This window comes from Schistocerca americana, chromosome 9 (genome assembly GCF_021461395.2).
Source record: "Schistocerca americana isolate TAMUIC-IGC-003095 chromosome 9, iqSchAmer2.1, whole genome shotgun sequence".
NCBI lineage: Eukaryota > Metazoa > Arthropoda > Insecta > Orthoptera > Acrididae > Schistocerca > Schistocerca americana.
The window spans coordinates 801,226-813,960 of NC_060127.1; the positions used below are offsets into that span (position 1 = coordinate 801,226).

The following is a 12,735-nucleotide window of genomic DNA, read 5'->3' on the forward strand; positions in this document are numbered from 1 at the left end:
TGCCTCTCAATCTTTCTTGAAAAACCTTAATCCTACTCCCAACATCACCACAGCTGAAGCCCAGGCTATCCGTGATCTGAAAGCTGACTGATCCATCGTCATTCTTCCGGCTGACAAGGATTTCACGACCGTGGTACTTGATCGTCGGGAGTATGTGGCTGAGGGACTGCGTCAGCTTTCAGACAACAGTACATACAAAGTTTGCCTAGGTAATCCTATTCCTGATGTCCAGGCAGAGCTTCAAGGAATAGTCAGAACCTTAGGCCCTCTACAAAACCTTTCACCTGACTCCAGACCCCACCGACACCCCGCACCCCTACCCTCTACCTTCTTCCTAAAATTCACAAACCCAAACATCCCGGCCGCCCCATTGTAGCTGGTTACCAAGCCCCCACAGAATGTATCTCTGCCTACGTAGATCAACACCTTCAGCCCATTACATGCAGTCTCCCATCCTTCATCAAAGACACCAACCACTTTCTTGAACGCCTGGAATCCTTACCCAATGTTACCCCCGGAAACCATCCTTGTAACCATTGATGCCACTTCCCTATACACAAATATCCCACATGTCCAGGGCCTCGCTGCGATGGAGCACTTCCTTTCATGCTGATCACCTGCCACCCTACCTAAAACCCCTTTCCTCATTACCTTAGCCAGCTTCATCCTGACTCACAACTTCTTCACTTTCGAAGGCCACACATACCAACAATTAAAGGGAACAGCCATGGGTACCAGGATGGCCCCCTTGTATGCCAACCTATTTATGGGTCGCTTAGAGGAAGCCTTCTTGGTTACCCAGGCCTGCCAACCCAAAGTTTGGTACAGATTTATTGATGACATCTTCATGATCTGGACTCACAGTGAAGAACAAATCCAGAATTTCCTCTCCAACCTTAACTCCTTTGGTTCCACCAGATTCAACGGGTCCTACTCCAGATCCCATGCCACTTTTCTTGACGCTGACCTCCATTTGTCCAGATTTGGCCAGATTCACACATCCGTCCACATCAAACCCACCAACAAGCAACAGTACCTCCATTATGACAGCTGCCACCCATTCCATATCAAACGGTCCCTTGCCTACAGCTTAGGTCTTCGTGGCAAACGAACCTGCTCCAGTCCTGAATCTCTGAACAATTACACCAACAACCTGAAAACAGCTTTCCCATCCCACAACTACCCTCCCAACCTGGTACAGAAGCAAATAATCAGAGCCACTTCCGCATCCCCTCAAACCCAGAACTTCCCACAGAAGAACCCCAAAAGTGCCCCACTTGTGACAGGATACTCACCGGGACTGGATCAGACTCTGAATGTGGCTCTCCAGCAGGGATATGACTTCCTCAAATCCTGCCCTGAAATGAGATCCACCCTTCATGAAATCCTCCCCACTCCACCAAGAGAGTTTTTCTGCCGTCCACCTAACCTTTGTAACCTCTTGGTTCATCCCTATGAAATCCCCAAACCACCTTCCCTAACCTCTGGCTCCTACCCTTGTAACCGCCCCCGGTGTGAAACCTGTCCCATGCACCCTCCCACCACCACCTACTCCAGTCCTGTAACCCGGAAGGTGTACACAATCAAAGGCTGAGCCACGTGTGAAAGCACCCACGTGATTTACCAACTGACCTGCCTACACTGTGAAGCCTTCTATGTGGAAATGACCAGCAACAAACTGTCCATTCGCATGAACGGACACAGGCAGGCAGTGTTTGTTGGTAATGAGGATCTCTTCCAGTTACCCACCAGGCCTCAACCTCCACTAATTTCGAATTGCCGCCCCTCGGCAATCACTTGTCTCTGAACAACATCTTTGCTTCTGTACTTCCGCCTCGACTGACATCTGTGCACCAACTCTTTGCCTTTACATATGTCTGCCTGTGTCTGTATATGTGCGGATGGATGTGTGTGTGTGTGTGTGTGTGTGTGTGTGTGTGTGTGTGTGTGTGTGTGTGTGTTTGTGTTTGTGTGTGTGTGTGGGCGCGCGCATGCGCGCACGAGTGTATACCTGTCCCTTTTTCCCCCTAAGATAAGTCTTTCCACTCCCGGGGTTGGAATGACTCCTTATCCTCTCCCTTAAAACCTACATCCTTTCGTCTTTCCCTCTCCTTCCCTCTTTCCTGATGAAGCAACCGTGGGTTGCAAAAGCTTGAAATTTGTGATTGTGTGTTTTTTATCGTGTATCTATCAGCGCTTTCTCGTTTGGTAAGTCACAGCATCTTTGTTTTTTTAATATATTTTTCCCATGTGGAATGTTTCTTTCAATTTTATTTATAAAACTGGGAAGTCAAATATCAGTCTTCATAGATCTAGCTTTATAAATGCTCTAGTCGAACTTTAATAATGATTTATTTTCAAAATAAACTAAACTTATACCCACTCTTTTACCCCCCTTAGTGGTCGTATTTCCAAAAATGATGGAGCATATATTTTTTTTATTTCTGACCGAGAAACCAAACACCAATTTTCGTAGTCTTAATAGTGACATATTTTCAAAAAATATTTCCCTACTTCGACTCTTTAGGGATGAAATTTTGAAAAATCACTTACTGAAAGATGCCTACAGTATACCTGGAAGATCAATATCATCTCCAAATATCAAGTTTCTATCCTGTTTGGTCTGTGTGATGGTGAGACAGTGGATCATCCAGGCCTTATCCCCCCCTTTAGAGGTCAAATTCCCAAAAACACCGAAACCTGTAATTTTTTATCTCTCACTGAAAAGCCAAACTCAAATTTTCATTAAACATTTCATCCTCTATTTAACCCCTTAGGGTTTGAATTTCCAAAAACACTAAAACAAATATTTTTTTATTTGTAACTGTCAAATACTAGTTTCGTAGATGTAATTTAAAAATGCTTTGGCAATTCCTTTTTCAAAAAATCTGCCATGAACTCGTTCATCCCCACAGGGAGGAAATTTCCAAAAATTCTGAAATGAGAAGCCAAATATCAATTTTTGTAGTTATAGCTTCATAATTGTTTTAACAGGTAAACATTTTCAAAAAATCTTTCATCCCCTAATTAACACACTTATGGATGGAACTTTGAAAAATCCCTTCTTAAACAATGCCTACAGTATAAGAGCAACATCCCCAAATTTTAAATTTCTAAGCTCCATGCGCAATTTAATTGATCGACACTGGCTCCTGAGGAGAGACCTGTATCGGTCAGATCAGTCAGGTGGGAAACTGGGCGACATCTTGAACCATTCGGACACATCAAAGGTGGCCACATGGTTGCAATGTCTTTTAAACTGTGTCCCAAATAATTAATCTGTAGGTAGTGAACTGTGGTTTATTTGTCTCATAACGTCCACAATCTAAATCAGGAGACATGTTAAATCATGGTAAAATTTCATCATCTAACACTTAATTACCCCTTGCTCAAATGATCATTTTGTATGGTTAAAATGATTCTCCTCTGAAGAATATAATTTCATAAATGTATACGGAGCAAACAGAATTAGCAGTTTCCAAAATAATGGGTAACAGGACTCTGTTCGCTGTGCAGTACACGTGTATTGCAAAAGAAAATTTTGCAGTTTCAGTATTTGAGATTCACTACTTTAACTTCCTCAGAAAATGATCTCTTATGTCATGACAGATTCAAAGCAACTGTGATAAGCAATTTTTTGTGTTCTCAAGTCAGTGGAATTTGCTAGTATTTGCATTGCAAATGCAAAACTGCTTAGTTTATTTGACAGGAAGTCAATATGTGTATTCCACCTTAAGTTCTTGTCCACATTTAGTCCCAGGAATTTGCCAGTGTCAACTTCTTTGATAACTTGATCGTTATGTTGTATTTTAAATTCCACACATTTTGAAATGTACTGTATGGGATTTTGCAACACACTAAACTGGAACCAGTTTTCTAAGGTATTCAGTGTGCTTATGATGGAGCTCTTTAATTTTTTCTGCATCTTCAATAAAACAAAAGTATCATCTGCAAACAGAACTGATGCTGAATTTATATTTATGGGTAACTCATTTTCACAGAACAGGAAGAGGACTGGCCTCAAAATGGAGCCTTGAGCCACACCTTATGATACTGTATTCCATTTGGAATAATCGTTCACTGCACCTGACGTGATAGTTATCCTCTGTTTTTTGTTGTGTAAGTATGATGTTAGCCAATTTAGAGCACTGTCCTTAATCCAGTATTTGTCTAATTTGTAGATAAGCAAGTCACATTTCATAGAGTCAAATGCTTTTGTGCGATCACAGAAGATACCTTGCAACTTTACTCCTTTGGTCCAATGTTTTACCTATCTTTTCAATAAAGTTATCAGTGCATCCAGAGTGTTTATTCCTGGTTGAAATACAAACCGGTTAATTATAATAATATAATTTTTTACAATAAATTTTTTATCTGGTTTGCAGTTAGTTTCTCTAACACTTTTGACAGGACTGGAAGAATAGAAATAGGCCAATAGTATCACATGTCTTCCCGCGACCCTTTCTCGAACAGAGGTCTGACTTTGATATACTTCAAAACATTGGGAAAGCATCCCTGTTCAAAAGGCTGGTTGAATATTTTAGTTAGGGGAGGTGCTATTATGCCACACACTCTTTTAATCACTTCAGTGGGTATCCCATCCCACCCAGCAAATTTTTTAAATTTTTTAATGATAATATAACATTTTCCACATTCTTTATTGTGACTTTTTTAAAATCTGTATGATATTCAGCTTCTTGATGGATTCCAAAGGGATTTACTTTACTCTGGTACTCTGCTACATCAATATCTGACTTTGGCACATTTATGAAGAATTCATCTCTGATTTGACAACAGACCATATTGCTTTTGTTTTACTTTTATGTTGTACGATGAACTTCCTGTCTGCAAATTGTTTGGCTGCCTTCACAACTTTTATAAATATAGCTTTATAATGACGGACATACTCGGTAAGACGTCTGTTTTTATTATATTTCAGTTCACTGTGGAATTTCCTCTTCCTGGCACTAGAAATTTTTATACCCTGGGTTATAAATTTAAAGTTTATTGGTTGTTTTGTTGCATGTAGTGCTAAGTGGAAAAGTTTAAATAAATATTTCAAGAAACTACTTATAAATTATTTAAGTTACTGTTACTTGAAATACAGCTGTAGTAATGGCATTCAATCTCTCTTAACTTATTTCTAAATGTAAATGATTTTTTTTTCCAGTGAAGTTCCTTTTCATATGGCTTTTGTTACAGGAAATTTCTTTCTTGGTAGTTAAATGAAAATTCAGAGTGGTCAGAGATTCCTAAATCCAAGCAAAATTCATAAACATCTCCAAGTACATAATTTGTTAGAATATTATGAATACAGGTATCTGACTGTGCATTTACTCTTGTAGGTTGCATGAGGTTTATTTTGAAGCCAAAGTTTTTTTTATCAAGTCAGTGAATCAGGACGTCATTGCTTTCAGTTATGACATTAATATCAAAGTCAGCAGCTATTACTATCATTTTCCTTTTTCTTTACTGAGTTTTTCAAGCAGACAATGAAATTTCACCAGAAAAGCTTCAACTGTAGCTTTCTCTGGTACTCTATAAATAGAAACCACTACGACATTTAGGTCCCTCAACTCGATACAGCAGCTTTCAAATACGCACTCTTCATTCAGATGGTTAAAATCATTTCTTATTTCATATTTTATATCAGAATGAGTAAGTATGAAAGAGCATCCATGTGATTTCTCTCATCTACAATAGCTGTTGGCTAGTTTGAAATTTTCAATTTTATTAAGAATTTTAATGTTATCAGATGTAAGCCGATGTTCACTGAGGAAAATAACTGATATGTCTACATTCAGAATAATAATTTGTAATTCACCCATTCGTTTCAAAAGTCAGCACTTTAGACCATTTATGTTCAAGTGCATTATATAGGGGCATTCTTTTATATTTATGGACTCAAGCATACTCATTCTTTCATACCATTTCAGTCTCACTGCTTTTGTTACCAAACACTGTTTCTCATCCCCCATCACTTCTTATAAGTTCCCCTATTTTGCAGAATTTTACACACATCAGTGAACATTTTGCTAAAAATATTTGAACCTAACCTATTTAAATGCAGACTGTCTTTACCTACACATTCATTACTTAAGAATTTATTCAGATTTTCCCCCATGAGCGAACATGTTACACTATTTTTCCAGCAGGTCATTTTCAGTGATGCACTTGGGTGTAGGGTGTAGTTCCAGGATGCACCATTGACTTGTCACTACAATCCAGACTACAATTTTTGTACAATGCCTAAGGTGTGACAATAACAAACGTTTAATGTGACATATTTCCAAAATGAAACCATTGTATCGATCTGCAAGATGTGAAACAGTAAATGGCAATATCCCAGTTCTGCATATAAATTTGAGATTTTATGCAGTAAATGTTCACTATGCAAAAGTTTATTTTGAATCAAACAAACTAACTAACAAATATTATTGGCTTTCATGCCAGAAATCTACGCACTGACATCTCATACAGTAAACACTGGAATATCCACAAAATGTGCATTAATAAGGCAATCTGCTGCTTTTAGAACTTCTGTACGCACCTTTGTTAGGTGAAAGGAAAAATAATGAAACTGGCATAAAGGCACACAAGTTGCTTTTGACTGGGAAACAGATTTTTTTGCTTCAGTGTTTTCAGGGTGTGGGTGACCAACAGTTAGCAGCCCAAAGCTAGAAAGATACAAATTACCAACAAGACTCTAAAATGGTAACACACTGCCCCAACTCGCATCTGACCACTTCTCTTCAACCACTCAACCCCTCTAAGTATAGCTGCACTGCAGCAGTAGGCTGCTACAATGTGTGCGTGTGTGTGTGTGTGTGTGTGTGGGGGGGGGGGGGGGGGTCGAGGCGGGCAAGCGCGCGCGCTCATGCACTTGTCCAAGACACGGTCCAAAGTTTTTCTAGTAGTGCCTGTTTATCAAACACATTCACAATTTGACAGTAATACAGAACAGAAAGGAGACCTCCGTACCTATTGACGACACCTCCCCACCCCCGCGCTGCAGTTGCTGCTGCTGAGGGTGGTGGTTTGACGGCATCGGTCCTAGCCGGAGGCGCGGCTCCACCCTCTGTACAATGGTCGCCCTGCCAGTGGATGGTGTGCCCGCAGAACGTCCCACACCACTGCTGCCAGAGTCCACTTTCGAGACGTCTCGGTCGACAGGACACCCTGGATCTGCCGGCCCCTCGTCATCGTCTGTACCGGCATTCGGAAACATGGAGACGTCCAATCCATCCAATGTAACAACAAACTGTGGATTTGGACGTGCAACAGGCTCCCTGTATGAAAGACAAACGTAATGTTTCACTTATTTTAGGAACAAGAACTCTAAAGGAGCAATGTATTCAACAGGTCCTGTAAGTTGAGTATTACAAAGAAACCGGAGTGTATTCCTGTGACAGGATGTCAGAAAGGACATAAAAATTATAATATCTAAATAATGTCATTACAGTACAGTCCCAATATAATTACCCTCCCACACAGATGACTGAAAGAAACATTGGCCTCCCATCCGAAATGTCACCTAGTGTAACAATTCAACTCTGGTTGGACCAAACTCTTTCTGCAAAGGTAATGTAACTCTAGCACATATCTTTTTCTTAAAGCCTCAGTTACACTGAAGAGAATGAAAGTAAGTACAAGAGAATGAGCACTCTGAGAACTAATTGCCCAAGAACGAGTACTTAAGTGCGCACTCCCTGGATATGAAGGCCCTTCTCGGCCTTGACCTTGGCATGATTACACACTAATTTACAGACTTTATGTCTTCAACTGATAAATATGAAGTTAACTTTAATTCTTCTCGAGAAAGAAAAATAATGAAAAACTACAAGTATGGAATTCAGGGAATTTAATTGTAAATGAATGGTGGTCTCTTACTAAATAACTATGAACTTTTTGTTCTACTGTGGAATGATTAACCTGGGAATAGTCTCCTATTTTCTTCATTGAATTGTCTTAAGAATCAGCTATCAACTACAGAAATTATTTAAAATGAAATGAAAGCTAATATTACTTCTGTTTATTTTACATATGAAGGGATCTGGAAAGGAATGAATGAGCTGAACACAGTTTTGAAATTTAACAGAACATAAACATTTGTATTTAAATCTTTTCCCAGTCTTACAGTTCTGTAACATTTACACTTATTTTGGAAATTGCAAATCTTAAATAATATTACTGCATATTTTTTCAAACTTTTGATGCTACATATTAAGACACTAAGTAAAACTTATTCAATGAAAGCAGTGGCCAAGTCCATGAGAAGTAGCGTAAACATTGCTTTTTCCATCATTATCCGAAATAAGAATCGAACCATATTTAAAAAGCATTACAAGATTGTCTATTCTGGGAACTTCACGCATTAGTAAGACAATCTAATTTTCTTGTGCTTCTAATCCACAAAATTTTTTCAAAACCTAGAGATCCTGGTATTTCTTATGAGAGATGGGTAGTATGTCTGAAAATATAAAGTAGATCCCGTCTGAATTTGGAACTATATCAAAGTAACAAATTGATCAAGTTTCGAGATTGTTGTACAGTCTTATTGGTATAAGAAAACTCAGGAAATTCAAACCCTAGTCCACGGGATTTGCACCTGGATGAGCTGATTTCAAAGCAGCTGTCTCCAATGCCCCATCGTAAGTTAGTTTGAATTTCACCAGTCTCTAGGGAGTCATGTCTAAGTTGATTTCTCTAACAGGACATATAGGACAAGGACACTTCTGCTTGTAGAAGGCCATCAGGAGTGCTATCCATTGGTAGAAAGTTTCAGGTGTAGCTTCAACAAAATTAAATGGTGAAGGCTTTGGTCGAGCTGATATGAACACCTCCAGCCAATCATAATCAGTGATTTCTGTGTGAACTGTCTGGTTCATAAGCCCATGTTTTTATCACATTCCAAATAAGATTGCCCTCATTTTGAAAATTTTACCTTCACAGAGTCAAACCTTCTCTCTACCATAACCGAACTCAGCAAAAATTGAATAAATCTTATTTTAACCAGAAAATGAATCACACAATACATCAACATTTTTAACAACCTTGGAGTCATAACAAAATGTAAAAACAGACATCAAGTCATCACAGCTACTTTATTTGGTAGAACACTCACGATAAAGGAAAACTGAAACTTCTGCATTGGACAAACAGTGGATGTTGAAAGTGTATATATGTAACTGCATTTATATTGTACAGCTTTGTAATGTCAGGCAGAGGCAGTTCTTTGTGCATTCTTTCTTAGCTTTGTTCTTCCTCTCATAAAATGTGTTGACTTGCAATTTGTGAAAATCTTTTAATTTTTTTATATATTTCAAATGGGATGTAATATCTCTCATTTGTGCTAGTTCAGTGAACTTTTCTCTTTTCCATTTCTGTTATTTCACTTTGGCTGCATATCCTCGACAGGTACTACATCAATCTGTGCAGGGATACCTAAAGGAAATACTGAAGTAAACGTTAAATATGTCTCCATATGTCCTACTATTATGAAAATGAAAGTTGCTACTCACCAGATGCTGTGGAGATGCTGAGTCGCAGGTAGGCACAACAAAAGACTGTCACAAATAAAGCTTTCAGCCAGTAAAGCCTTCGTCAAAAATAGACGACACACACACTCACACACACACACACACACACACACACACACACACACACACACACTATTTTTGGCAAAGGCCTTACTGCCCAAAAACTTTATTTGTGACAGTCTTTTTGTTATGCCTATCTGCAACTCAGCATCTTCACTATATGGTGAGTCACAACTTCTCATTCGCAATCACTCGGTAAATTGTTACAGTCTCTTGTACCCAAATAAAATGTTTGTCAGGGTTCTGAATCAAGTGTTTTCTGAAGGAAAACATTTTGGTTTTTGAATATTAGCTTTAATTGAAAAGAGGCATTAATTTTTGTATGCAATATCCTACATGTATGGGAATGTTGCAAAGCTGTTCAAATACAACAAAAGTTTGTAAGATGCAGTGGCTAGTTCACAGTTTCTCGTGTATCCCTCTCACTAGCAAGTCACTGTCGCACGACTGTTTGAGCGACGTCAATGTATCGCATGCTTCGGCATATTGGGAAATCTCGGGCCTGGTGGAAAGCGAGTATTGTTTGGGGAGCCCTGGCCTTTTGAATTCTTCAAAATAAATGTGACCTTGACTTTCAAAGCTTCATCTCTAAATGTAGGATGACCTGTATAAATGTAAGACTACCCCCAAATACTCTACCAATACTGTACTAAACAATGTAAAAATGTAGACCTCAAAAGTTATATTATAAATTGTGAATATAAGATGAAGCCGAATTTTTTAAATGACGAATTTGGGAAAACACTTCATCTTACAATTAGGTAAATACATTACTAAACCTGTTTTCATTGTTTATATCAGTGTATAGACTATTACAACTTTGATTCATTGTTTAGGGTGTTGTTCTTCCTATCCGTTTCTCAGTCATACAAATGACCTGTACCTTTCTGAGAACAGTAGTGAGGTCCATTCTAGTCAAGTGATTTATCCATTTTTTTCCAGTCCTTTAAGTCAGCTTTTAGGTTTTGTAACTATATATTTCTTTTCCTGTTTTCTAGTGTATCTGACTCCTGTTCTCAAAAACATTTCTGCTACCTGTAAGCTCTGTTCTCCTTTTTCCGTCTTTTTACTTACAAATATGAACTGTTTTTATGATTTACCTGTAGTTTTCACACCTTATAGTAGGACTACCGATTTTGTTAAGAAAGATCTTCTGTTGTAGCACAGTGCACTGAATACCGTGCATTCTGGCTGTTATATGCACTACATTAACAAAGTCGGAAGTTTCATTATCAAACCAGACATTTGATACAATGCAACAAATAATTTGGCATTTCAATCGTCAGTGAGTTTCTTGTTCGAATGAACAGAACTAAAACCTCGAGTACAGAGTAAATTTCCATTCCACCAGTGCCAAACAAATGCTATACCTAACACACTGGAGACCAAATACGCTCCTTCCCACACGGTGCTGGGGCATCGCGTATTTTATTGAGAATAAGAAAATATGGGAAGCCGGCAGTCGTAAAGCTGGTGACCAGCCGGCACGGCAGACCTAGCCTCACTGCACTGAAACCGAGAGGCTGCCACCTCAAAATTCTCCGAAGCTGGCTACCTCGAAGTGATGTCCCCCTTTATTCTGTGGGTTTCTGGTCTCTCTATTTTGTTAAGAAAAGGACAGGAAAAGCAACTTATTATAGTCCATGCAAAACAAATTTTATTACTCCAATTTGAAGCAGCCATCTGTTATAAATATTAGCCATGTTCATGTTTAATTCAAACCCTGCAGTTGTCATAACATGGAGTTCGTATTTTGATAATCTGTTTCCAAAATTAATAACACTAGTAGAAAGAAAAAAAAACTCATTTATATTTGTCGTGTCCCAAGTAACATTAATTGGTCAAAGAAGTGGCAAAATACAGAATTTCTGACCACTATATTGGTATATTTCAATTTCTCTGTTTCTCTGGAATCTGAAATTCATTCTTTCAATAAAACATAGTTGACACAGAGAATTATCTTATCAATAAAACTGAAGAATTACAATCAGGAGACCATTTACAATAGGAACTGCCGACATTTCTGAGAATTTTTCATTTTTCCATTACGTCTGCACGGGGAAGAATAAATAGTCGCAATGTGATTCGGAAGCACTCTACCCGGAGAAGGAGAGGAGAAGAGGGGAACACATTTGCCAAGAACAACTCGAATTCTCTGACCTCACGTCTTTCGCTCCCCCACTCAATGGCAACTTTTGACAGCTTCCCTCACTTCACTTCAGCACAGGAACCGGTGCTCCGATACGGACAGATCGAGGGCCGGCACGTCTCGCTTCGAGACGACACACGACAACTCTGAGCTCTGCCGTAAGTACTGGCGCCGCTCGCGTGCCTCAGGTCCGCACGTGTGTGGGACGGGGTCGGACACAGTGCGATCAGTAGATGGCAGGAACGTACTGTGTGGTGTCTCTCACTCTTTCCTCAAATTGCAAACATTTCCTTAGTGATGGAAGGCGAGTGGTAGACAGCTCAAACATTGGGTGCATTACAGAGCCCCTTCCCAATATAGCATTCGGAGCAGGACAGAAAACCAATACAAACCAGTGTGTCTGACAGGGGGCCTCATTCCAGATGTGGAGGCGGCCTCGCTTGCAGGGTGCAATCGGCTGCAAGTTGCTTTCACATCAGCAATGACGATGCTTGCAGCACGAGTTCGGAGACTGTTCTCAATTCGTATAGGCAGGTGGCAGAAGTGTTAAAGGCTGCTGGCCGCACGCATGGGGTGTGAGCAGAGCTCTTAATTTACAGCATTATTCCCAGAGTCGATCGGGGTCCTTCGATTTTGGAGCCAACTGGTCGGTCTCGACCAAAGGATTTGTCAACTCTGTTACAGTCTCGGCTGCAGATTACTTACATTATTGGTTGGGGATTTGTAGGACTCCCCTTGATTGGTCAGGTGTGCACTAGAAGCAGCTGTTCGGATAGCAGAGTACTTATGTTGTGCACGTGAGAGGTTTTTTTTTTTTTAGGCTAGGCGTTAGCTAGAGGTACTCGGAGGAGCATTCGCCAGTCAAAACACAGCAAGGTAAGTCGGACTGTGTTCAGAGTAAAGACACTGACTGTCATAATTTTATCAGTAAATTGTCTCCATATTCATAACAGAGTTCACAAATTTACTGCCCCGGGGAAAGTTCTC

The 12,735-nt window shown here is 39.6% G+C and overlaps 1 protein-coding gene across 3 annotated transcripts in view; it reads right to left on the bottom strand.

The window, feature by feature from the left end:
* Window positions 1-12,735, bottom strand: part of LOC124550899 (zinc finger CCCH domain-containing protein 14) — a 203,139-nt gene that overhangs the window by 72,217 nt on the left and 118,187 nt on the right. For all 3 annotated transcript variants that reach the window (XM_047125677.1, XM_047125676.1, XM_047125675.1), the window contains one exon: window positions 6,982-7,289. In XM_047125677.1, the coding sequence (XP_046981633.1) occupies window positions 6,982-7,289 (308 nt within the window). The remainder of the gene's footprint in view (window positions 1-6,981; window positions 7,290-12,735) is intronic.